Source organism: Melozone crissalis, unplaced genomic scaffold, assembly GCF_028551555.1.
Source record: "Melozone crissalis strain CALT ecotype California unplaced genomic scaffold, PUWL_Pcris_2 ptg000045l_1, whole genome shotgun sequence".
NCBI lineage: Eukaryota > Metazoa > Chordata > Aves > Passeriformes > Passerellidae > Melozone > Melozone crissalis.
The window spans coordinates 12,650,500-12,676,001 of NW_026535823.1; the positions used below are offsets into that span (position 1 = coordinate 12,650,500).

The 25,502-nt window shown below is 36.9% G+C and overlaps 1 protein-coding gene across 3 annotated transcripts in view; it reads left to right on the plus strand.

Moving 5' to 3' along the window:
- VAV3 (vav guanine nucleotide exchange factor 3) overlaps positions 1 to 25,502 on the plus strand; it is a 148,076-nt gene that overhangs the window by 97,333 nt on the left and 25,241 nt on the right. For all 3 annotated transcript variants that reach the window (XM_054285958.1, XM_054285960.1, XM_054285959.1), the window contains exons 19-20: positions 1,532 to 1,577; positions 22,937 to 23,073. In XM_054285958.1, the coding sequence (XP_054141933.1) occupies positions 1,532 to 1,577; positions 22,937 to 23,073 (183 nt within the window). The remainder of the gene's footprint in view (positions 1 to 1,531; positions 1,578 to 22,936; positions 23,074 to 25,502) is intronic.

The window sequence follows — 25,502 nt, forward strand, 5'->3', positions numbered from 1 at the left end:
CCTGTTGAATTGATCCAAAACATCAGGATTACATTAATTTTTACCAAGACTCCTATTTAGGTGCCTGCTTTCATTCTCTCTGTGCAGAAGAAAACTTAAGCATGGATGAGGAACTGTCACTTTGAAAAACATAGATTTAGGTTTTATGCCAGTAAAGAATCTACTGGTAATTTACTATGTTTAAGGGTATTGAACTCATTTTTATACAGCTCAAGAACTATTTCCTTGAAACCATTTTTCAGCCAGTCCTTTGGTGTATATGACTTGAGTTGTCACAGTCCCTCTGTTTTTATTTCAATTAAGTATTTCTCTCTCTTCCTTTGTACTTTTCCGAGTCCTGCCCCTTTCCCTTTCTTGTGCAAATCTGTGGGTGCTCACCAATCTGCGTCAGTTCATATCAGTAACATGGCTTCCATCTGTAAAAAACAATAGAGGATATAACTTAGCATTTTGCTTTTATCTAGTACTATTATCTTCATTGTGGTATCAGCTTTAATTTTTTATTCTATCCACTACAGATAAAGCAAAACTTGTATCCTTGATTTAATTATACATGTAGAGTACAAAGGGGACATGTCCAGGGACTTGAGAGTTTGAAAGCCATTTTCAACCCAAGCTTTTGATTTTGCTTGCCTGCTACAGGGCTTGGTAATTGGGTTATGCCTCAGGTTACTGCTTTCTGGCTTGCCTTGGTGTGTGTCCTGCATCAGCTTATATCAACGGCGAGTAAATCAGAGCAACCTAATTGTTCCCTTTGTTATGCAATGTGCCTTTCTCTACTTGGTTTGATTAAAAAATAAATAAATGCATGAATCATCATGCAAGTTACCAGATAAAACAAGTTCGCTAAAGCAGATGAGTAGTTTGCAGATATGCATTATTGCACATTGAAATTTCCAGGGATCCATAGTGTCTTAGCGTATAAAATATAGAAAATAAATTGAAATAGTCTGAATCTTGTCAGAGAGTTTCTGATTTCACACAACTCTGGTTCCTCCAATTTTACAGAGACAGACAAGTTACTAAATATATTTAAATACGTGCCCAGAAAATAAGGAAATTAAGCATTCCAGGGGAAATTGTAGTTAGCTTCAGTTTAAAATAGAAATAGTGAAAGTTTCTACTGTATTAAAGTAATGCAAGTGGCTTTGACTTTTGTGTTGGTGGATGTTATCTGGGGCAGATAATGCCAGACTGCATGTTTTTCCCCTATCCTATTCATAAATGATTAAAAAATACATTTGTTCTCGGTATCAAAAAATGCTGATGTATGAACAAACCTTCTGTGGACTCAGACTCTTTCAGCCTAGTGTCAGAAAAAATGGGATATATGAAAAAGCTATCAACATTACTAAGAATATTTTTCAAAGTGTGATCTTTTGATGAGATAAAGATAATTGTGTTGGTGGTTGGGGGAAATAACTCTAAGAAAACCAGCTTTGCCTAGTAGATTGTGGTAATGAAAGGATTGCAGTGAGCTTCCATGAAAACATGTTTATTCATATCCTTGATTCTTATTTTTGCTCTGCAGAAACGAACAAATGGAATTCGAAGAAGCTCTAGACACGTGGACCCAGGTTTGTGTCATGACTTTTTAATACTTAAACATTAAATAAAAAGAGTAAGAAAGCTGTAACTTGCTTTGTGAAGTTGCATTGTGACTACTATTGCCATGCACACAATGCTGAGAACTTGACTGCTGAAGTCATGAAGGTCTAAAGCGATTGCTCTGTTTGTGATTTCAAAGATCAGGTCAGCTGGGTGAACCCTTAATTTTTTTCCCTTGTTTTTTCTTTAAGTAGAGCTGTGGTTCTATTTGAACAACAAAATGCCTCTGGGCTTTCAGTTAATATCACCCACCCTACTGTACTCTGTAGTTTTATGAGAAATAACTAAGGGATGGATAGCAGACAGTTTCTTATAAAGTTCAGGTTCTAAGTCTTTAAGTTGTGGGTATTCTCAGCTCTTAACTGTAGTGGTGCTCAGTGCTTAACTGTTAAGAGTTGCTTTTCTGAAAGGCATAAACCAATTGGAGTTTTATATTGAACTTCAAACTGATTTTATTTTTCCTGTTAGTTTATAGTAGATACTTCTGTGGAATCATGGCAGCAGCAGCCCTTAAGAAAATTAAATGCTTGGGTATAGGTTGTGTACTCAAGTGGGTGAACATTTCCTCTGGAGACCCATTATGTGTCTGTATAAAATATTCAATGTTTTTCAGTGTAACTGTGTGATATTTTTAGTATCATTTTAGTGTCAGTAATTACATTTCTGTCCTTTATGTTTCTTGTATAGTTTAATTACTGGAGATTTGTTATGCAGATATTATTTGGAATAAAAGTAAGCTGTGGATTATTAAATATTTCTAGATGTGGACATCTGAGAATAGTTGGAGTTAAACATTAAACAGGATGGCAATTCTGTACACCACATTATAGCCTGGCAGAGCTAAGTACTTTTCAAAAAGTGGGAATGCTGGTTGTGCCACTAGCATTGCAGCTGCCTTGGCTTGGAAAGTCTAAATGTTGTAACTAGCTGGAGCAGACCACACCTTTCTTACTCACGTACCTTTGACATGTTTTGGAACACGTATCGTCACTTTGTTCCCTCTAGCAAAATAAACCTGCTCCATGATTCTAGAAATTGTTCTGTGTGTTGTGACGACTGCAGCCATAAAAGCAAAAAATGAGCACCCTGTAACTCTGAAAATTAATACAGTCAGAGGGGAAAACATCAAGGGTAGGAATCAAATAATGCAGAAGGGGATGATTTCTTCCAAGTGTTTGCTAACAAGACTGAGTTCTTCCCATTCATTGGCGCCTGTTGCAGTGAAGTGTAATTGCGTGCTTGCAGAATAGGCATTATAGGTTCAGTACCTTTAAACACAGCTGTCTCATACAGCGCCATAGAAGGTCAAGTAATCTAGCTTTGAGAACCCTTTGAGTATGCTGGTGATTTTACTTGCTGTTGAAGTCTGATGGAAGTATTTGCAGCATCTTTATATGCAAGGATACTTTAAAAATAGTTTTTATTGAAGACTAAATACCATGGAAATCACCAAAAATAGCTGAATTAAGTGGGTGTTTAAAAGTTGTATGTAGCCAATGCCGAAAATGCAGTTCTGCTTGCCCCCTGCCTTGTCCATTTACCTACACAGAACAGTTCTTTGAGTTGTTGGGATAATCTTGTTATAGAGTGAAGTTCTTGGTCCTCATATTTTGAAAAGCCAAAAGAAGTACGGAATGTTTGCATGAATTTAAGTCCCTTTCTTAGAGACATGGCTCTAGAGGAGTCCTTACAGAATGTTTTCTGAATTTTTAAAGGTTTTAAAGAAATAGTAATGAAAAATATATAACATACTAATGTGCTCTGTACATATACCATATACTGTCAGTTTTCAAATGAAATGAGATTTTTGTTTTGCATTTTGTCAAGATAGGCATTCTGTGTCCTCCTGTAACTCAGTGGATATAACTTTATAGTCTTTGGTAGACTCCTGGCATCTATTTTGCATAATCTAAGTACTGCTGTTCATCAGATTGCACACTGCCTGAGAGCTGCTATCCAGAGGGCAGTGCTTGGAAGAGGTCAGGCATACATTATTGCATTGAGCCTCAGCTTTCCAAGAGCACTGACATGCACGGTTCTGAAGAGTCGGAGTGCCAGGATGCTCTTTTTGCTGAGAGAGGTGGTCAGAAGGTTGACTGCCAGGCTGCTTTGTGTTTAGGAGGTTTGGCTGGCTGCTGCAGCAGCCTGTGCTGTGATGGTGCCAGAGCTTGGTGCGGGGCTAGGGAGCTGACACTTGCTGTGAATCAGTAACCAGCACCTGCAGTGACTGAGCAAATAGTGATGGAGTTTGATATCAGCAGTAAATGCAAATATTTTGGGTTGTAACTTTTCAAGATTGTTCTGTTATGTCTGTCTTGGCTATTTTAGTGAAGAATAATAATAGCATGGTCAAGTTAATGCATTGGCGCTTCTCTTTTTATGCTTAAAGTCAAATTCGACTTTTGCTGACCCAGCTTAGCCCGGAATGAAAAATCATTCAAATTTGATGAGAAGTAGTGCAAGTTGAAGGATGGTCTAAACAAAACAATGGGAGGATTCTGGATTAAAATATCTTGTTTTCTGCAGGTAAAGCTTATTGATGAAGGAACCTATTTAGCTGAAGTACCCTAAAGGCAATAAATTAGTTTATAGCTTTTTTATTTTTGTTTCTTTGAAGTTGGGTTAAAAGTTTTGACAGTGACAGTCTCCTCCTTGAGATTTGATTTGTGCCGGATAAGAAAGGTAGAAGAAAAAATTATTAATGGATGATGAGTCAGGGAAATTCCCATGAAATTAAAGCAGTGATGAGAAAAATGTGTACAGAAAGAACACTGTGCAGAAACTGTACAGGTGAAGAGAAGACTGGAAATCCTACAAAATATGGCTTTGTATTTATGCTGTGCACTAGGCCTTCAGCCTGCAATCCAGTTGCAGAGAGCCTCCTGATTTACTTCATCTACTAAACTTTAGTGGGACAGGTTTTAAATAACCTTTCTTTCCATTAAGCAGGAGATAATAAAGGCCATTATTGAAATGAGCTGGTAAATACATCTGCAGCTATAAATCCAGGGAAAATTTGGTCTACAGCTTGCATGTGACTGTAGAACAACATGATTCTGCTTAATTACATTTGAGAAGTGATCAGACTGATGTCAGTTTTTGCATAGAATGGGCATGTGAAATGATAATTATATGACATTTTATTCTCATGTAGGGAATATGTTTAAGCATGGAAAATACACCCTTGGCTTAAATGACAAATGAAGCATTTATATGTATATTCATAAGCACAAATTCTTATTGTGTGAATTCTTGAGAAGGATGATAAAGTCTGACCAATGTTTTTAATTGAAGTAACTTTGTATTTATTTTAATATGAGTAAAAATTACTGTCTTTCTCAGCTATTGAAATAGTACAGTGTATGTTTGCTGTCTTTTTTTTTTATGGTATAAAGAGTCTAAATGTGATAGATTGACAGCTTAGTGTTTTTGAAACTGGTTTTACCCTAAACACTTCTGCTAATATAAACATTGGAATTTTAATCTCTAGAAGTGTGAAAGTATATTTCATATCTGAAGGACAAATTTGGTAAAAATAGAATACTTGAAGCCTTATAGTAAAGATTCATTGTAGATTAAACTCCAAATCTGATCTGTGAAAGATCACTGCTGAGCATGTTCTGACTTCTTAAACAGCTGATTTCTTTATGAGCAAGGATTAAAGATTAGAAAGCTTCAGTTCTGAACGGAGGGCCAGAACCAATATTTTCTCCATCACAGGAAGTAAAATATTTGAGTAAAATATTCCCAAATATAAGTAAAATATCCTAAACTTTTTTGGGATGGAGGGAAACAATACTAGTAAGTCATGTATACAGTGCAATAGCTTGGGAAAGTGTATCTTTCAGCCCACAAATTTGAAGTTGAAATAAGTTTAAAAAGAGATATTAATATTTCTGGTTGGTGTCTGGTCCATACTTGCTTTGTGAATCCTCTAATATTGGTTTTACACAGATTATTAAAAACCCCTTGGGATCTGAAGAGAGTCACTGGTTTTAGGGCCTGAAGTATATGCATTAATCAAGCAGCAACAGTCTGTAGGGAGACGTACAGTACTGGAGCTACATTTATTTCATTAGCTGTAGTGGGAAATAAGCTACTCTGTGCTTGATATTTTGTTGAAGTTGGATTTTGGCATCTTTTAACTAGGTTGTGTGTGATTACTAAGCAGTGAAACAATATTGGGGGTTTTTGTAGTGTGGTAGTGTTTGCATCCTGTCTTTGGAGTAAAAATTAGGGGTAGTGTCATATTGGCAGTTTAAATTTTCATTTGTTAAGAATGAAGCATGCTAGACTGAGATATTTGCACAAATTCTTACACAGTGTGCTCTGTGATATGCAAGTCTATCTATGATTTCCATTTCAGTGCCACTCCAAGTGTATGCCCAGCCAAAAGCAAAATCTGGCTCAAACTCAAATGCTGGGTTATCCCAACCAGGAGATAATTCTTTGCCAAGTATGCAGTTGTTATAGATAAAGCTACCCTTTAAGTAAGAATTTGAAGCCTGTCACCCATTTTCTTGTTTCATTGAGCTATCCAGGCACATCCTCAGATTGACTGTTGTCTTCTCATTCAGCCCAGTATAGACAATAGCCAATTTCATGGATGAGAAAAGATAACCTTCTGCAGTGTGAAGCCCAGTGCTGGAAACAGGCATTCAGAAATATATTTCTCCACTTGTACAGTGGCAGCAGCTACCTGGGAGTCTGGCTGTGGTTTTGGTGGCCCAGTATTAACCAACTGGCCATCAATATCATTGTTGAGAACAAGAATTTATCTTGGTTTTAAGCCATAGAAACAGGTCTACCAAAAAAAGCATTAAATAAGCCCCCTGTATTTTGTGAGGAGTTGACTGATGTCATTGATAGTATCTCCTTATTAGGATTGTCTTCATCAGGATGAATTAGACCAAGTAGCATCTTTTTGCTTTGATAAAGGAATCCCTGTGTATAGACTCAAGAAATACCTTGATTGGTGTTTTTCATATACATTTAATATTGTTATTTAATTACATTTCCTGTAAATAAAATGTAGAAGTGAATAGCAGTCCCTCAAGAACTAGAATATACATATGGCATTCTTTCCAGCTTTAGATACTGTTTGCATGGAACGTGATGTGTTTCAATGGCTGGACAAAAAGTGTGACTGTAAATTAAATTGAGGAAAGCCAGGAGGAATACTGGAGCAAAGAGAAATGTTTCACGAAGCTTTCTCTAGTGAAGAAATAGTTGTTTGACAAAGTTTGAGGTCTTTTTTAATGTTTGTGGAGCATTAGATTTACGGAGTAACTTAGGACTTCTCTGCATGCTAATGTTTTAAGCAAGCTACAGAACAAGGTTTGATTTTACATCTACGTGACGCATTTTTAACTTTTGGCTGGTTTTATTCAGCTATGGATACTTCTTCCTTTTCTACACAGCACCTAAGCACTTTGTTCAAGGTGCCCCTGCTGTACCCAATACGTGTCTCTAGGAGTCTGTGTGGAGCAGAGAAATTGCAGGTCAGAATGGGTTTTAGGGGGCAGCTGGGAGCGCACTGGCTGCAAGGAGAGCGCTCCTTGGCAGGAGGGATGTGCTGCTGCTCACTGGCACAGTGTGGAATCCTGGAGCTCTCTGAGGGACTTGGATTGCAGCTCTAGCCTGACCATCTCTTGGTATTGATAGACATGTTTGAGCATGTTTTACATCAAGTGGCTGGGATGGGGGTTGGTGTTTGAGACCAGAGTCAGTGCATTTCTTTGTGGTCCCACATTCACTCAGGTTCTCTCAGCTGGGCCTCAATGGCTGTGAATTCAGAGAATACACTGAATTGTGTAGCCTAATTTGTGAGATCAAATTAATTTATCTCACATATTTATTAAAAATATGTATTTAAGGTCTTTGCCTTTGTTTTTTCTTTCCTCTGCAGCGCTTCACAAAATAATGAATTCATCTTTGTTGTGTTACAAGAAAGGACATGTCTAATGTTTTGCACCAAGAAATTTTCCACTAATGTGTTTCTGGAAGGTGAAGCAGAGTTTTGTCTTCCAATGAAGCATTTCAAATGCAGTTTAATGATTTTTATTTGGGTTGTTTTATTTTAAATTAAAATTATTTTTTACATTCCTGTTGGGGAGAGGTATTTGAAAGGTGCTGTCCCCTTGGCATCTCAGCAGTGAGCTAACATTCAGAGAAGAACATAGCCTTTAGCCTTTTCTTTTAATTAAACATCAGAAGACCCAGATGCCAAAGGGTGAAATGTATTTATTTTGTCAAACTCTTTCATCCTTGTCGGGTTGGATTGCAAGATTAGTTCTTAGTTGAGTGATTTAAACTCTTTTGTCTTACTGGATGTGTTTTTGGGACTGTCTCTATATCTTAAGCAATTAACGTTTCATTTTTCTCTTAGAGAAGTAATGGTGTTCAATACATACTTAGCCATATATTAACATAACTTTTAAGCTGAGATGGATGAAAAATCCTTCAGTATCTTTCTCCTTTTCTGCATAAAAACACTCAACATCAACTATTTAAGCAAAACATCACTGTTCAGCGATAACTGCATGGAAGTTGTCAGGAAGAAAAAAAGGTCAAGTAGAGGTGGGCAAAATGGACATACAAGTATGATCAGTAAAACAAAAAAATACACTGTTTTGTATTTTAAACACACACAAAAGTAGTGCAGTGCAGCACTATTTTAAAAAGAAGGAAGAGACCTGTGCTATGTAGCCCAAATTTGCCTTTACTTACCTTGGCAAATGGAAGTGAATTGCTTGGTATTTGGTAGAGTTTATTGGGACTTACAAATCTTATTCATCTTCAGGAGGACTGTTGCATTTACCCATCTATTTTCATATCTGATTTTAATCTTCAGGGTGCTGTAATTCTCAGAAGGCAAAACAAAGATAATGAGGCAATGAATGATTAAAAATAGTCAAAAGTAACTGAATTTTAACAGTACTCTAAAGCATATGGTTTCTTTTTTTGTGGCTCACTCATTTAACTAAATCAGTATTTGATCACTACTTCAAAGTAATTCTCACACAAAGAATTTGGGAAACATTGTAAAATTGAAAGCAGTCGTCCCATGGGAGAAAAAAGACTGCTGAAAATTCACACAAGAGAAGCTCCCAGAACTGCCTCTGCCTTTTGCCTGAGGAAGGTTTTAAAGCTTGGTAGAAGAGGCCAGAGGCAAGATCCTGAGAAACTGATGCTGCCTTTCCAGGAGGGCTTTTAATCTGCTCACCACTTTGAGATTGCCAGAGAAGGGAACAATGAGGCTGAGCTGGGCTGCAGGCCAAGCTAGCTCGGGATCCCTCCAACAGCAGCCAATTAAATTGATGCTGAAGGAGAGAATTTGGGGTCAGGTGCTGTGGTACCTCCCTCCTTATCTTGTGTATTCATTCCTTAGCTCTTAATTTTCCTTCCATGTATTCCATCCTTCCATGTATTTTCATTAGCACTTGTTAAAACCAGTCTAAAATCTTCGCAACATCCTTTAACTGTCACTCTCATAATTAGCTGTGTGAATAAAGCACATCTTTTTGTTTGCTTTTAACTTGCTACCTATTGCTTTGACTCCTGTATATTTTTGCATCAAGAAAAAGATTAATAAATAAGGAAATAATGAGTACTTTTCCCCTGGTCACTATTATGCCACTCATAAGTGGTCTGTCACATCCCCTCCAGCCATCTGTCCTCCAGCCTGAAGAGCTATTCTGTGCTTAATTCTGCTGATACAGAAGCTCTTCTGTATGTCTGACCATCCTGTTTGCTTGTTTGTGGGCTTCTAGGTCCAAGAGTTGTCAGTCTTTCTAGTTGTGTCTGCCACAAGAAATTTCTTAAGAGTTGGTACAGAGCAGAATCTGATTATGATATTGAAGAACTGATTGTAAAAAATACTTAGCAATTAGTCTGAGATCTGTTCTCTCTGTGATGATACCTGTTTCACCCTCCATCATTGTATATGAGTATTCAATCCATATGTTACTTTAGGTCTTGCATGAAGGTGTGACCAAGTGGCATCCAAAGATCCTTCCAGCCAGAGTTATTCTCTGATTTTGAATCCTGTTGTTCATGAAATCTCCCTTCAATCCTTTGCAAGTAGTGTTCTTTTTAAAGAAATGCTTTTGCACCTTTTCCAAGACTCAATCCACTCTTATTACCATTTTAATAATGCTTATTAATTTTTTGAACAAGGTAGGACCAAGCACAGATTCCTTTGGGTGACTCTTCTGGACACTGCCTTCGATTTGAAAAAAATACTGTTGTTCCAGCCTTTTTCATCCTGTCCTGTTGTTGTTTATTTATCGGGGGCAGGGGGGAAAATTTTCCTCTTACATGGTGTAAGCTGGAAGAGAGCCTCATTGTGAGTCCTGCTAAAATTATTTTGCTAATCCACATTAATACATAATCCTACTTCACTGTCTGCTTTAAACAACTCTAAACAATATCCCTGACTGTAGTCTTTATATTATCCATATACTTGTAAATTCTGTTTCTATAGTAGGCTTTACTAGTCTGCCTTGTACAGCTGTCAGATATTTGTGTTGAGACATCTATTGATTACAGCAGAGTTTCTCACATATAAACACTTATTTTTATGGTACTGAGTTGTTTTAAGAAATACCTTACAGATCATAATTAGCAGCTCGGCGATGTAATGTTTGAATTTATTTGGTACTTAGCATGTTTAAGTAGTGACATTATAAAACCTGATCTGATGATTTTTCAGTAGAATCTATTTATTTCGTTGTTTTAATCCTTAGATGTGGTTTATCCAGGAAAAAAGGTAAGGTACTTAGGCCTTAAGTGAAAGAACTTGGAGTTCAGCCCTTATTGTTGCTCTTGCTGACCTGCAAATAAATAGAAGACATGTTCAGTCTTGCACTTCTTAGAACTTGTGTTTCTTAAGCTTCAGTGTGCAACAGGGAATTAAAAAGTAACTTCATTATCTGATACCTTGAAAAGGTGCCTCAGTCCGTTAACCGTAGAGGTTATTCTTTAACCAGCCTGTTTGGAATGGGGCATGTGGAGAGGGGACAGCATGAGCCACTGTCTTTTACTTCAGACAATAAAGTGTGATGTTTACTCTTCTTGAACTTGTTCCTTAATTGGGTTTGACAGCAACAAATAGCATGAAATATGGTATAAGAGCTGCATGTATGGATCACAGCTTTCCTTCCAGAACAACATTACGCTCCTGGCAGTAGAAGTCTTCTTGTGACTGGCAGGGATCATTTTAGTACTCTGGAATTCACTTAATGCTGGTCTATCTTCAGCATTTTTTCCTTTATTTCTTCTTTACAGAAGACCCTACAGGTTGCCCTATAATTTTCACCCTCTTTTGCTTTATCATGGGGACAAGAAAGGCTGAAAAGGAAAAGAGTATGAGACTTAATGATAGGGACTTAAAGCTCTGACTGCTTCTGTGCATTGTATGCCAATTATTTGTCCTTTTCTGGAGGTATTGATTTAAACCCTGTAATTGTGTGTTGCTCTGCACAAGGCTCAGGCACCTGAAAAACACTGAAGGATCAACGAAGCTCAAAGAGCCAGTGTCTGAGGTGTATTCTTTGTCAGGGCAGTATTTTGGGAGAAAGAACCAAGTCTGGGTGTTCTGCTGGTGTCAGTTTGATCTCTGGTGATTCTTTGATGTAACTGCAGGCTGTTGCCACAAGGTGTGGCATTTTTTCCCCCTAAGGTGTCCCCTTACTGCCTTTCGTTTGAATGTATGGATCACCCAGTCACAGGCTAAATAACTTCAGTGAGGTAATAGCAAACTGGTCACGGGTGGCAGCTGCAGTGAGGAGGTAAGTGGATAAGTCAGCCTGACTTACCTGGGATATCAGCCCATAGACTTTATTGCTTTTGGGTGTGATTTCTGTCTTAACAAATCTCATACTTTGCTGGAGTATATAAGCCACATTCAAACTGGAAACAGAAAATGGAAGGAGAACCTTCACTATTGTGCAGATGAATATGTGAGGGTTTCTTGACAGGGAAGAAGCAAAAATATCTAAGATGCAGTGTGATTATTATGGCAGCATTGATGTCTTGACAGGGACTAAACTTGATACCCATCTTTATTGCCTGTGATAATTTACTAATAATGTCTTGATTTTGTAACAAAGATCAAGTGATGGATTATTTTATTTTGTGTTTTCATGTCTGCATTTAAAAGAGGGTCCTTTTACAGCTTATTATTTATTCATCATGTAAACAGTCTTCAAGTTAAGAACTTATTTTTATATATACATAGAAAATTATTCTACTTAAACTTGTAAACTATGGGAAAGCATCACAAAACGGGATGCCTTTTGAATTTTCTAGAATTTGTTTTCATAGATTGCCAATACTTTAATATGCAAAGTGTGCGGCATAAAAACAAAATCCCAAGTATATACTATTTAGGAATAAAATTTTAACAGCATTGGAATGTTGACAGTGAAATACATAGTCATCTTTTTTTACTTCTTTAACACAAATACTTTGTAATGAAAACAAGTTTTGTTCTCTTTTCTGAAAGAAAATAATTTATTTGCTGTAGCCTATACAGACCAGAAATAAGTGGGCATATTTTTTTTTAAAAGCAGGTTTGTTTTAGCCAAAAAACACAATGTCTTTTTGTGGCTTTAATATAATGCCTTAATTCTTGGCCACATGTGTCTGTTGATGCTTGCATGCAAAAAGGTGTATAAGGCCTGAATTTTTTTTGCATGTGTGCTAAGAACTCTCAGTTAAGAAGTAAAAGAAGTATCTGCTGTAATCAGGGTAGAGGCCACAGTGAAGAAAAATTGCTTGAAGAGTAAGATCATGAGAGTGTTTAACTTGAAAAGCTGAAGGATTATACAGCATTATGAAGAGGGTGCGTGCAGGGAAAATTATTTGTCATGTGCTGGGACCTGCCTGCTTTGCCAGGCATCAGCCTCTTCCCTTTCACGTTGTGTAATAATTTAAAATGCTTCTCTTGCCAGAGAATTTAGTTCTTGCAAGTAACACAAATGGGAGACTAAGGCCTTTCATCTTAGAGGCAGATGCTATTAGTCAATACTGAACACAAAAGAAATTGTCTGAAAGAGAATTGAATTCTTATTTTTGCAATTCTTGATGAATCAAATGTCAGCACATATTCAGCAATGTGTGTTTTTAAATTTGATACCTGTGAAAGATTCTAGGTGGTGTAGGCATGTATTTTCATGGATTCTATATTGTTAAAATTATTCAGTCTGTGAATTCTCAACACTAGAAAAAATGTCTAGGTCCTATACAAGATTCATTACATTTTGCACTATTAAATTCAGTTTCCAAAGTGGGGTTCCTGTTTTCAAGCCTTTGTCATCTTGCTGCAGCATTATCCCTGGGCATGGGGAAGTGAGTGTTTAAAGTACAGCTCCAAATAATTGCTTCTGTGGAATAATGGACTTGTATATTCCAAGATTTGTCCCTGTTTTTCAGAGCCTTTTGCTGCACTGTAATCTACTGTCTGGACGCACCTTCATAGCTCATCTGTAGTATCTGCCCAGTGCAAGTTGTTGGCCCCTGAGGGCAGGTGCATGTTTGAACAAATGCATGAATTAGAATGCCATGCCTGTCTATGGCATCACATTAAAAGATGTGCTAATTAACACTGGTTAATCTTCATACCATGTGCTTTTATAAAAAGCAGAACCACATGTACCACACTTTTTAATTCATACGCCAAAACTCCATTTTGCTTAAGTTTAAAAAAAAAATAAATTAGGCTGCTAACTTTTGAGGCAACAGGATTTTTAAAGTTTATATCCCTAATTCATCTCCTAGACTACATTAAAAGGATGAGATTTCATTACTTTGTCAAAACAAGTAAAAACTGTGTTTTTGAACCTGATTATTCTTTGTTGTTTATTCCCATGGAACATTTAATGCTCAGCTGTTTCTAACGCTTGTTCAAAGTGCTGAGACTCTTTTCTATCCAGGCAATTCCAAAATCCCTTCCTCTCACAAGAATAGCTGCCTGTGTCACTCCAAGTAAGGAGTAGTTGCCTGAATAAACATTTGAAGTTAGAACTGTACAAAACAACAAGAGCTTGTCCTTAACACTTCTATGGAGGAAAAGCTGCTGTGAAGAGGAAACGAAGGTCTGTCAGTGAAGGAAAAATAGTTTTCACTGTAAATGAATCACAAGAAGTGAGTGGCAATGACCATTAGGAAGTCAGTGTCTTTTTTAGCTCTTTGCTTTCTTTCAGTGCAGTCATGGAGAGAGTCCTCCTTCTCTTTTGAGAAATTACCTGGGTTAGAGTATAAAAACCACTACATAATTTTGCAATTGCATGAGAAATGTCAGTTATTTTAGACATACTTTCTTGCATTTGCAATCTGAAATTCTCAACCTAGGGCATATTCAGGTTTTCTGAATTAATATGGATCTACAAAGACAAATATATGTACTATAGGAGAAGACTGAGTGTTTGAAAGATGCAGATACAGCTTATGAAAACACTTGCTGTGCAAATGGGATTGGGTTAGTGTTTGTCGATTGTTTCAGCAGTGTACTTGACTAATTTTTTGTATTTCTTGTGTTGTAACATTTTGTTGCCTGACTTCCCAAAATCTTTAGAGTTTCTTTTCCTTCTGTTTTGAGACACAAAAGTAAATTAAACTCAGGAGTGAATCTGTGAGAATTATGAGCAGAAGCACCCTTAAGGGAGTGAGAGACAAATGATTATCAGCCATCTAAATAAGAATAGAGTCATCCTTTCCTAACAGGCTGCCCTTGTGACTTTCTCTTCTAAAGTTTAAAAACACAGCTTTTCAGAAGTATTTTTGTAGTGCCAGTTTTTTTTCTTGTACAGAGATGAGCTTCCAGGCTCCTTAAAATGAGTGTCACAATATGCCAAATAAATATCCCTGCTTAAGAGTGAAGTAAGAAAATGCTTTCTGTTTGAGTTATTTTTGTAAATTAAAAAAAAATATTCTGAAACTTAGTTTGGACTTTGGATTTTCTTGGTTAAATTTCTTATTTCTGATCAAATAAGTGCTGTCTTTAAGCAGCAAAACTACTGTAATATAAAAACAAATGTGTAGAAATAAAACAGAACTCATACAGTTTCCAAAAGCAGCCTTGTAAATTGAATAACATTGCTAGTCTTGTTTATTTTCCTTGCGATGAACTCCCGCTATGATCTGCAATGTAGTTCCAAGTTTTGTGTGGATCTTAACTAGAAAATGGAGATATAGCAATTTACCGGGGGGCTTTTTGCTAATGATCAGATCTACAAAACCTGGGGAAGCACAAGGGCTTCCTGAGTTGTGGTGTTTTTCTGTTTCTCATAACAAGTTGTTGATCAGACTGTTAGCAGACAGATTTTTTCCTCCCACACATCTTCATTTCGGTTGATGGTTGACCATTTTTGCAGAGGTCTCTGCCAAGAATACAGTTTCTATATGCAGCATGAAGAAGAAACGGTGGAAAACTTGAGTCTTTGAAAAACATAGATTTGACAGGTAGTAAGGATTGAGGGAACCACAAATTCTGTTTCAGTAAGGTTTTTAGGAAGGAAACAGTTGTTAGAAGAGAGGGAGGACAGTGACAGAAAGCATGGCTAGGACTGTGGAAAAAAAAAGATGTTTTCTCCAGTAGTTGGAACTGACAGAGTTCTTCAGGATGACAGTCGTTAATTCTTCTGATGGAAGAGAAATGTGAATGTTTATCAGATGTGGTTTGGAGTGCATTACAGGTTGGTCACCTGAATTTTGAGATAGTGAAGATTATTTTGCCCTCCCTGCATCCTTCCCCCATATTGCCTCAGTGCTTGCAAGTTTTCTGTTTACGGAAGAAAGGGCTGCTTTACTTTAAGCAGAAACTTAACAGTTGACTTAAGGCTTATGGTAGCTGATAAATGTTTTAAAAATCAGCCTTGTGTAGGTTTTTGATTTCAAAATTAAGTAGCAAACTCCAGAGTTGTGGTTATTCATATGCCAATGGAGACTTGATTGAACAGTGCACAAAGGCAAAGCAGTTAAAGAGAAGACAAGTGGAATACTCCTGAGTCCCAGGCTCTGTCAGCATTTCAGCCACCTTGCCTTTAAACTGGAAGGAGGGAGGTGTGGTTAGGAAGCAGTTCTTTACTGTGAGGGTGGTGAGGCTCTGGCACAGGTTGCCCAGGGAAGCTGTGGGTGCCCCATCCCTGGATGTCCAAGGCCAGGCTGCATGGGGCTTGGAGCAACCTGATCCAATGGAAAGTGTCTCTGCCCATGGCAGGAAGGTTGCAATGAGATGATCGTTAAAGTTCCTTCCAACTCAGCCCATTCTATGATTTTATGAATGTTAGGCTTAAAATCAGTATCTAAAATTAGAACTTCTAATTACAATGACATACAAAAATAATGACTTGAAACTGGGAGAATATAAAGTTCAATTAAAATATCTTCATTGAGGTATATGTACTTATTAATTGTGTTAATTTTTTCCAGTAGTAATTATTTAAATCACTGCCATTCTGAAGAGAGCTCTTAATAGACTATACTGGCATCTTCATGTATGTGAGTTCTGTAATTTTTGTTATAAGTACTTGGCCTAAAAGTTAAGAAATCCCACCCCAATCTAGTCTCTTTTGAGGCACTAATAGGCTGTCTCAGAAACTGAAAGCGAGTTTCTAAAAGTGATTAGTAGTGTTGCTTTCCTCATGTCTCCTCCCCAGCTGAGAAGGACTTCTAGACAAGTTTTGCCTTGGCAGTAACAAAGCCATTGACTTCTGCTGGCTGTAGGGATAGATGACACTGATGAGGAGTAGGGAAGCTGCTCTCCTGACAAATGCAAGAGAGAAGAACCAAGTTTATGCTTTATTCTGCAATAAAATGATTATGAACAGGATTTTTAAAAATGAAGGTAGCAGAGCTGATTGGAAGAACATACAGAGAATGCCAAAGGACTTTGTTTTCATATAGTTCATGCTCAGATTAGAGCTTTCCTTTACCTAGCTTTTAATATTAGTGTTGGACCTAGATGATGTTGCCAAAAAAATGTGTCAAAGCTGGTGATTTTATGTCGTGGATGCTCAGATTGTGGGTATAACAGTTCCACCTGTTCTTCACACTGCTGTCCTTATCAACCCATCTGTTTTTCTCTTTCTATCATAACTCCATGCTACTTTATTATTTGCAGTTATGCTTCTTGATCAGAAGCCTTCGAAGTGCAATTTTACTTACCATGGTGTAGATACTAATTTTTTCTTTCAATATGAGTTCCCCTTTGCCTGTGTCTCTTTAATTTCTTCTTTTTTAAAATTAGACATGACGCTGTGGGCTACTGTTCAGACATTTATTCCGATGAGACGCTGCCATGAGTTACTTAGCCCTCACTTCCTGGTTGGAGTGTGCAGATGTATGGAGATGTATCTGCTCAGAGATTTCAGGTGGAATATTATCAATCACTAAATGTCAGCTTCTCCCTTAGCAGGACTGCATTCCCTGTGTTAGTAGCTGCAAAGATATAAACCAAAAAGGGTCAAAGCAAGTTCAGAGGTTCCAAACAGACACGCAAAATGCTGTTGTGGTGAAACAAAGGACAGAATTAGTGAGCCTTTGTGCCATTTCCTATATGAAAGGCAGTGTTGTTTTCTTGAGATTCTGGAAACATCAGGATGTGGCCTTGTCAGATAGTCTAAAATTCTGTTTCAGCTTCAAAGCCTCATGAACTCAGGAGGCTTCATTCCATTTCATTAGTGGTTTTTTTTTTTCCAGTCAGGTTGTAAATACTGGTGACTAGGCTAACTTTTTCATAGGGTAAAAGAAAGTTTTCAGTTTAACTAGAAAGAGGTGTTTAATGCAGACAAAGTTGTTTCATGTCTTTCTGGTAATAGGATAAATTTATCCACAAATTCACCTTTGAACCCTGCTGTCCTATATGCTGTGTCATTATTTTGTATGTTAGAATGATCCCTGCCTGAAGCCTAAACCACCTTTTGCATTGCTTGGAAATAACAGATGCTGGAATCAATTTTGACAGATAGAGGTCATAATAGGGTGTGCATTATGCATGTTGTTAGCAAAAAATAACATTTTTGAATCTCTGCATGAAACTCTGAGGGTCATTCAGTGTTGTTTAGAAATGCAGAGCTGCTGTAAGGAATACAAGTAGTTTACTTTTTTTTGGTCTCATATATAATGGATATTCTAACTTATTATGTACTATGTTAATTCTAAATTGTAGCCTCCTTCTCTGACTCATAATTATCAGATGAAATACTCAAATGCATGGTACAGTTTATGAAAGGTTTTATTTTTCTATAATGTAACCTAATTGGTACCTTATAAATCTTGATCTATCATGCTTTCTGCTTTTCCCATGAGCTACAATTTAGATCATTAATTTCTATTAGTTCTGTGACCCAGAGCCTGGCTATAAAGACTTTTCTAGGAATCTGGGGTTTTTCCTGGTTTTCAAGTGAAGTAAATTTTAGCTATTTATTGGTGTCATAACTGGATAAGTTTGGTTTTTGATTTCAATGTTGGAAACTACCAGGCTCTTTTGTATATTTAAATTAGAAAGTTTCCTGTTAAAGAACTTTGTTATGTGGAAATCTGACTTCATAGAAACCAATGGGATTTTTATCATTAATGGTAATATATGGATGAAATCCTGATCTTGTCCTTTGTGTTGGAATTTTACCCTCTTTTTCGCATGTTCATGAGTAACATTTTTGTGCCAGTTATGTTTCTGCCGTTATCGGATACTGTCAGTACTGCAGCTATGTACATTGCAATGGCAGTGTCTCTAAATGCTTAACATATTTCACATTTCAGTAATTAATGCATGGAGAGGATCTATACTGTTTCTGTCACAAATAATCCATAATTATACTCTAAATAATAACTCTAAAGCATTTCAGGTTTCTGTAGAATATCACTTTTTCTTGTCTGCATTATTGAATTACAGCAAGTCCTCAGGATTCTTAATGAGTATATTTGTTACGAATCCATATGCCAATTAAAAATTAAATGTCAAGAAAGACAGGGAAAATATCCTAGGTCTTGCCTGTCTGAACTTCTGTAAAGCAGCTGGTGTACTGCCTCAGAGGAATTGGTCTCTTATTGAGAGGAAGCTAAAAGAACTTGGCTCGTTTAGCCTAGCAAAATGAAGGTTAATAGGGGTATGATTGCTCTCTTTAACTGTAGTATGAAAATAAAAGCAGACAAGGAAAAGAACTCTGCAGGCTCCTGTTTCTAAGTGGATGTAAGTTGGCCATGAACTAATTTACACTGAAAAGTAGAAGATTCTTGTTGTGGTTTAACCCCAGCCAGGAACAAAACACTAAGGTGAGAAAACTCGTGGGTTGAGATAAGGAGAGTTTAACAGCTAAAACAAAAGCTGCACACACAAGGAGAGCAAAAGAGATTTCATTCGCTGTGTTCCTTGGCCAGTCTGTTGTGCAGCCATCCCAAGGAAAGCTGGACTCCATCCTGTGTAATGGTGAGACAAAAGCCATCACTCCAAACATCCCTTCTTCCTCCTCCTTCCCCCACTTTAAATCCTGACCACGATGTCATATGAATGGCTTATCCCTTTGGCATTTGGGGCCAGCTGTCCCAGCCATGTCCCCTCTCAGCTTCTTGTGCACCCCCAGCCTACTGGCAGGGTGGTACAAGATGCAGAAAAGGCCTTGACATTGTGCAAGCAAACCCTGCTTTCAGCACAAATTCAAACCGTACATAGCCTCATACTGCCTTTTCTGAAGAAAACTACCCCAGCCAAAGCCAGCACAATTGTAAATGCTCGGAGTATAGAATTCTAGAATGAACAATTGGAACCAACAGTTTTGTTTTAGGGTAAGCTTGTAAAACTCATAGATAGTTTGAGATGGTTGATGTGTTAATGATGGATAGGTCTGGATGCACCAAACCCCAGTGTTTGTCCTTGTGCATGTTAGAGGAGGTGAGTGCTGACCAATTTCTGCCCAATTAAATGTCCACTAGCTCACTGTTCATCTGCTAAACTCTTTCTGTGCTACTGTAATGTTAAGCATTCTATTTGGAGCTTCTTGACTCTTTCCCTCAATTTATTATTTTTTCTGTACCCCATTTATTTTTTCCATGCTTAAGGGAAGAGAAGAAGACTTACCCAAAATTTAGCTATTCCAGAGTAGTATGTACTTGTTTTTCATTGATGATTCAAAGATGTCATTTAGTCTTTTGTTCCTGGAAAAACTAATTAAAAATATGTTTAAAATGATATGACAAGGGTAATAATTTTGATATTTTCATATAACTAGCAAAACCTATTAGTTATGCACTCACTGCTTTTCTGTCTTTGATACAGAAAGTGTATCAAAGACAGAAAAGCAGTGTGCATGTGTGCTGTTATTGATACTGAAATGAACATGGCCCTCAGTGACTCAGACGCTCCTGTTATTGGAGAGTGAATTTACCTTCAGTTGTTTTACTTGGAGCTATAAAGTACATTTCAGAATCTGAATCAAATCTAATGTGTGCTAAAATAATTAGCATCAAAATACCATTTCCCTTGTTCATCCATGTATTTTTTTATCCATGGCCTTGAAGCTAGCAGGCAGTGTCATTACAGAAGGGTCTGAATGAAGAAGACATGGCGGTGTCAGTGATTACTGTGCATTGTTGCAGTGCACTGGGATCCTGGCCCTGCATCCCAGTTACTCAGGTGCTGGTTTATGTGAGTGTGGTGACAGTGCAGGTACTTTATGCTAGGCAGTGAGGATTCATAGCAATGACAATGCTGAGCACACAGAACTCCCAAGCAGGCCAAGGACAACAATTGGATCAAATAGGTGGTAAAATTCCAGTGGAAAAATAAGATTTGTGTGTTACCATAATAGGGACCAGCTACAGCAAGCAAATGAGCAGTGTAGGTATCACAGTTTCTGTAGGCATTACAAAAATAAGTTTTAAGGAGAGTTCTGAAGCAAGATAATGAACTCCATTAAGGCTGTAACCTAAAAGCTTATTTAAATGATGGGATTATTTCTAGTGATGTCAAGAGGTGTTAGATCAAATCTTCCAACACTGTATCTGCCACGGTAACTTTATAGTCAAAATTGCCATTGGATTTTACAGAATCAAGCATACGGAATTATACACAAGTATTCTGGGCATGGTACATTTTAACAGGATTAATTTTGTGTTACCTTTTGAATAATTCTGCTAGTTGACACAGCACAATTTCTCCCTTTTTTCCCCATAGTTATCTTGCCCTGGTTTTCAGAGACACCAATAATCGTAGAAAATAGAATAGAAAATAGAAATAAAAAGTACTTTTATTCATGTTTATGATTAATAACTTTAGAACTATAGTATCTTTAACAAACACAGGGATTTTAATTGAAAAGTACATTATTATTTCCTGAGCATATTCTGATGAGCTAAATCTAAGGGTGCGGTTTTAAGTATATTGTATCTTCACATTAATAGTATGATGAACTAAATCACCAGATACATGGTTTTGTAATGTGAGTATTTTTTGGTGCATTTGTTTTGACTTCCATGTATGTCTCTTAGATGAGTACCTGCTGGCAGTCTGCTCATCAACTACACAGAACTATAATTCAGATTCTGATGGGGAGTTTCCTTCCATTAGAACAAAGTTGTCAGATCTCAGTAGAAACTTGTGTGCAGCGTTACTTCTGTTTGCCATGCAGTGCGTGGAGCATTTGTTGGTGCTGAATCAGTATACGAAAGCATGAAAGCCTTCAGTTTAGGAACAAAGTAATGTCTGCTATTACCCTAAGTGGAATAATGGCTTACTAATAATTAGGTGCTCATTTTAAGTATGCCAGGTAACTTGCAGAAACAGTAACAGTTAAGGTGTCATTTGGGTTGAGTAATGTAAGAGCTGGTATTGCTTTGCTTAATGTTTCATCAGCACTTAGGATTAGTATTTATTCATTAATACAGAGAGTAGTAATTATGGAAGGTGATTTCTTTCATGTTTCATACAATTTAGAGGGGATCATGGATATTTGTGTTTGTTGCCACCTGAATTACAGTAGTGATCTTGCAACAGAAATAAGTCTTCTGTGGACCTGCTGATCCTTTGTTGTTAGAATGAAGTTCATGATGACCTTCCAGCAAGAAACATGTTAAATATGGCAGCCCAGCAACCTTGGCTTTACAGCCTGTCACTCTTATCTGTAGTTATTAATATATATTCTTACAAAACTCCTAATTAAGCAAAAACTGCCTGGTTAAGGTTTGGAATTTATATATCCACTTAATGATAACAATTTTGAAAATCCCGTGTTTAGTTAAAATCAGGAAAGTTATTCTATAGTTTTTTTTTAAAGATAAAGGGAGAATAATTAAAAATAGTTGCGTTGTGATAAAATGCTTTCCTTTAGAAATAGAGTGCAAAAATGCTTTCCTAAAAGCCTGTAAATCTTTAATATATTTGTTATGGAGTGGGTGGTACTTCACTTGATTTGAAGTATTCTTGTAGTATCAGAGCACATTCTGAGTGCAATACACTAGCTATCCATAATGCTTAAAATGTTGGGTTTTTTATAAGAAAAAAGAAACTGTTAAAGTTATAAGAACTATCATAGGGTTGCAGTATCTACAGTTTTATCTTCTGACTGAAAATGCAGGGATTGCCCCCCCGTTTGATACACTCCTGTGGAGGATTCTTGAACTGTAGTTACTAACAGTTGTTTGCACAAGCAGACAGAAATGGGTTGCTCCCTTAAAAAAAATTTAAAAAAATCCCCAGCACAGCTTAGTTGTATATGATGCAGTCAGTATTGATGTGGAAGGTCTAGTGTGCATCTAGAGTTCTTGACTTGAAAATGAAACCTTCAACTGATTCAGGCTTTGCTACAGGCACCCAGAAATTGTGCCATAACATGAAAATTAAAAGCAAAAAGTGTTGTGAGAAACCTAAAAGAATTGTGATCCTGACTCTCCTGACTGTGTTCACATCAGCTGTAGGTTTTTGGTAATAGCATTCTAAAGCAGATGAGATTATTCATATTGGTGTCTTTAATGCTAATCATTGAAATCTTTGCCTTAAACTATAAAGATAGCCTTAATATTTGAACCCTATGGAGATCCATGGGTGTGCATGTACAGGGGAGAGTCTCTATAGGCATGAAATCAACTTTACTCCAAGAAGAAAGGGGGATAGAGATGTTTTTCCAAAGTAATTATTTTCTATTTGGTTGTGCCTGGTATAGTACTAAGTACGAGTGCCTTAGTCAAATACCTGCTAAAGACATAGTGTTTCTTTGCTTGATTGCTCTCATGGTTTTCAGATTCAGTAGATTGTCATTAAGTAAAAATTGATTCTGGCTTTTGGGATTTTTTTCTGTTTGTTATTTATTTTTTAAAATGTTTTTTTTCCCAGGTTTACCAAAAATGCAAGTCATTCGGAACTACAATGGAATCCCACAGCCAGCAGCACAAGATGGGCCACCGTTGCATATCCAGGTTGGGGACACTATTGAACTCATTAGAGGAGATGCCCACAGCTTATTTTGGCAGGTACTGGATCATTTAGCAAATAGCTATATTCTGTTCGTCCAGATATCAACTTCTTATTGATATATTGCTGTCCTATTTTTTTTTTCTTTTTGAACAACAATAACAACAAAATTCTTTGTGGTTTATCCAAATAAATGCCTCATACAACTAATTTTGCTTTGAAATTGCCAGTAGTTCCTATAGGATTTAAATCTTCATTCTTGCAAACTTAAAGTAAGAATCCTGGTGAATAAATCTGCAAGAACATGACATTGGTGGCAATCCTAGTGAAATTATAAGTTAAGGGGTTAAGGAGCATGTTTGCAATTCAAAAAGCCAAGTTTTTGAATTTTCAGTTCTGGTTCTGTAACACAACGTAAGTAAAAGCTATGTTGACAAAACCCAGCTAGTGAATATTAAATTTATAAGGGAGAGAAATACCTCTGCAAAACAGAACCACACCTAAACTACTTGATGCTGCCTCAAGTCAGTTAAGGATAGGGGTTTTTATGTACATGGGAGAAGTATATTGTATTGATGGCAAAATTTGCTGTCATGTGATTCACATCACTGCTTTTGTTACTGAAATTTCTTCCTAAATGAGTACTATAAATGTTGAAAATGCTGACTTGCATTCACTTTAACAGTAAATGCATTAAAATATCTCATTTTTCTTGATTGCTTTCTTAATTGTTTGTATTATTGGATACATGGAAACAGAGCTAAACAGAACTATCAGGAGATTAATAGAACAACAAGTGGAAAATATCTGTCTTCTTGAATTGATGTTCCTATTTTGATCTTCCTGATTTTTTTTTTTTTAAAGCTATAATAAGGTAATGAATATAATATAAAAACTGCCTGGTCTGTCTCATGAGTTAGGTCATACTTTTTCTTGTTTGTTTTGGCTTCTATTTTTCTGGCTACAGTTAGGATGGAATCTTCTTCAAACTCTTCAGGACAGGATCAGTGAACACTTGCTATGTCACTATCATCCTGAACATTTAATTGGGGGAAGTAATAAACAATAGAATTACTTTATGTAAAAAATATGTGAATAGGCATAACCAAATCACCTTACCCCCTCCCAAAAACCCTCCAAACCCAAAGAACCAACCAATTCCCCTCCAAACCCCCCAACCTGTTACTTAGCATGCCATGGGTATTTTGCATCACTGAAAATAAATCTTTTCAAATGGTAGAGTTTGGCCTGTATAGTTTTGTATGTAGGACTTGGTTCTGCAAGGTCTAGAGTTCTGATCTGGAGAAGCATTTAAACCTGCTCCTGACTCAGGACTGGCTAGAAGGTAATCATCTGACTAATACTATTAGTAGAAGCCAAAATTACTGCTACCGCGTGGGACTGATTGTATTGCCATGTTCATACACATCTGTCAGCTCAATTTACTGGCAATTGTCTTAGAGGTTGTTTGTGATTACCATGCTCAAGAATTTAGCTAGAATCTCATTGTGTTTAACTAGCAGAAACCAGAAAGTGTGTTAGGCTTTTCCCTAGAAGCCTCAGTAATAGATTTGAATCCTAATGGAAATTGTCATCTCCATTAGCATCATTCAGGATTTTTTTTTTCTCTCTTGTCACAGACTGCTTAATACAGATTTTTCTGAGTCTTTTAATGACATCTACATTTTAAAATGCGTATTAAGAAAGAGCCTGCAAAATGCAATTCATATTAAAATCTTTAATTATTCAAAAGGCCTTTTAGGGTAATTTACAGCTGACCCACTAGACTAATATTACAATGGTATTCTAAGTTGACCATTCAGAAATTCAAATGATTGTGATAGATAAGTATGTGTGGTTTAGGTAAAACTAATTCATTCTTTACAGCACATCAAATAAATAATACAGGTTACTAAGCAGTGCTTGAGCTGTAGCTGAAGTGTGGTCAAACATGTGTTGATAGACATTAATATGTTTTGTTCAGTGGCTGCCCTTACTGAGTGTGGTACCACTTGCTGTTCAGGTAGGATTAGTATTGAAAATAAGTATCACTTAGATGGCAGACTGTTTCAGGGCCCTGCTTAAAATTAGGTCTGTACTCGAGTGGGATTTGTGTTTCAGGAGTAAATAGAATTTATGGATACAAAGGGTAACCTGTATCCAAGCAGATGATGTGAAATGGGGTAAGGCAGCTTTGGTGAACACAGGTTCAAATTTGTGAGATTGTCACTTGTTTGCACAGAATTATTTTTTTAAATATCACTGGTATAAAGGACTTGTAGCTTAAATACTGCCTATGTGATTTTCCCTCTGCTGCCTCTGCACTTCTCTGTATTTTTGGTTAATGTGGTAGCTACTGTGTGTGATAAAAAATGTATAGTGATCTACAGAGAATGGTGCACTCACTTATTGTGCTTAGGATAGTACCAGTCAAAGAATGTTTTTATTTCTTTTCATAAACCCTTGTTATTTTTTTACGTTCAGCTCC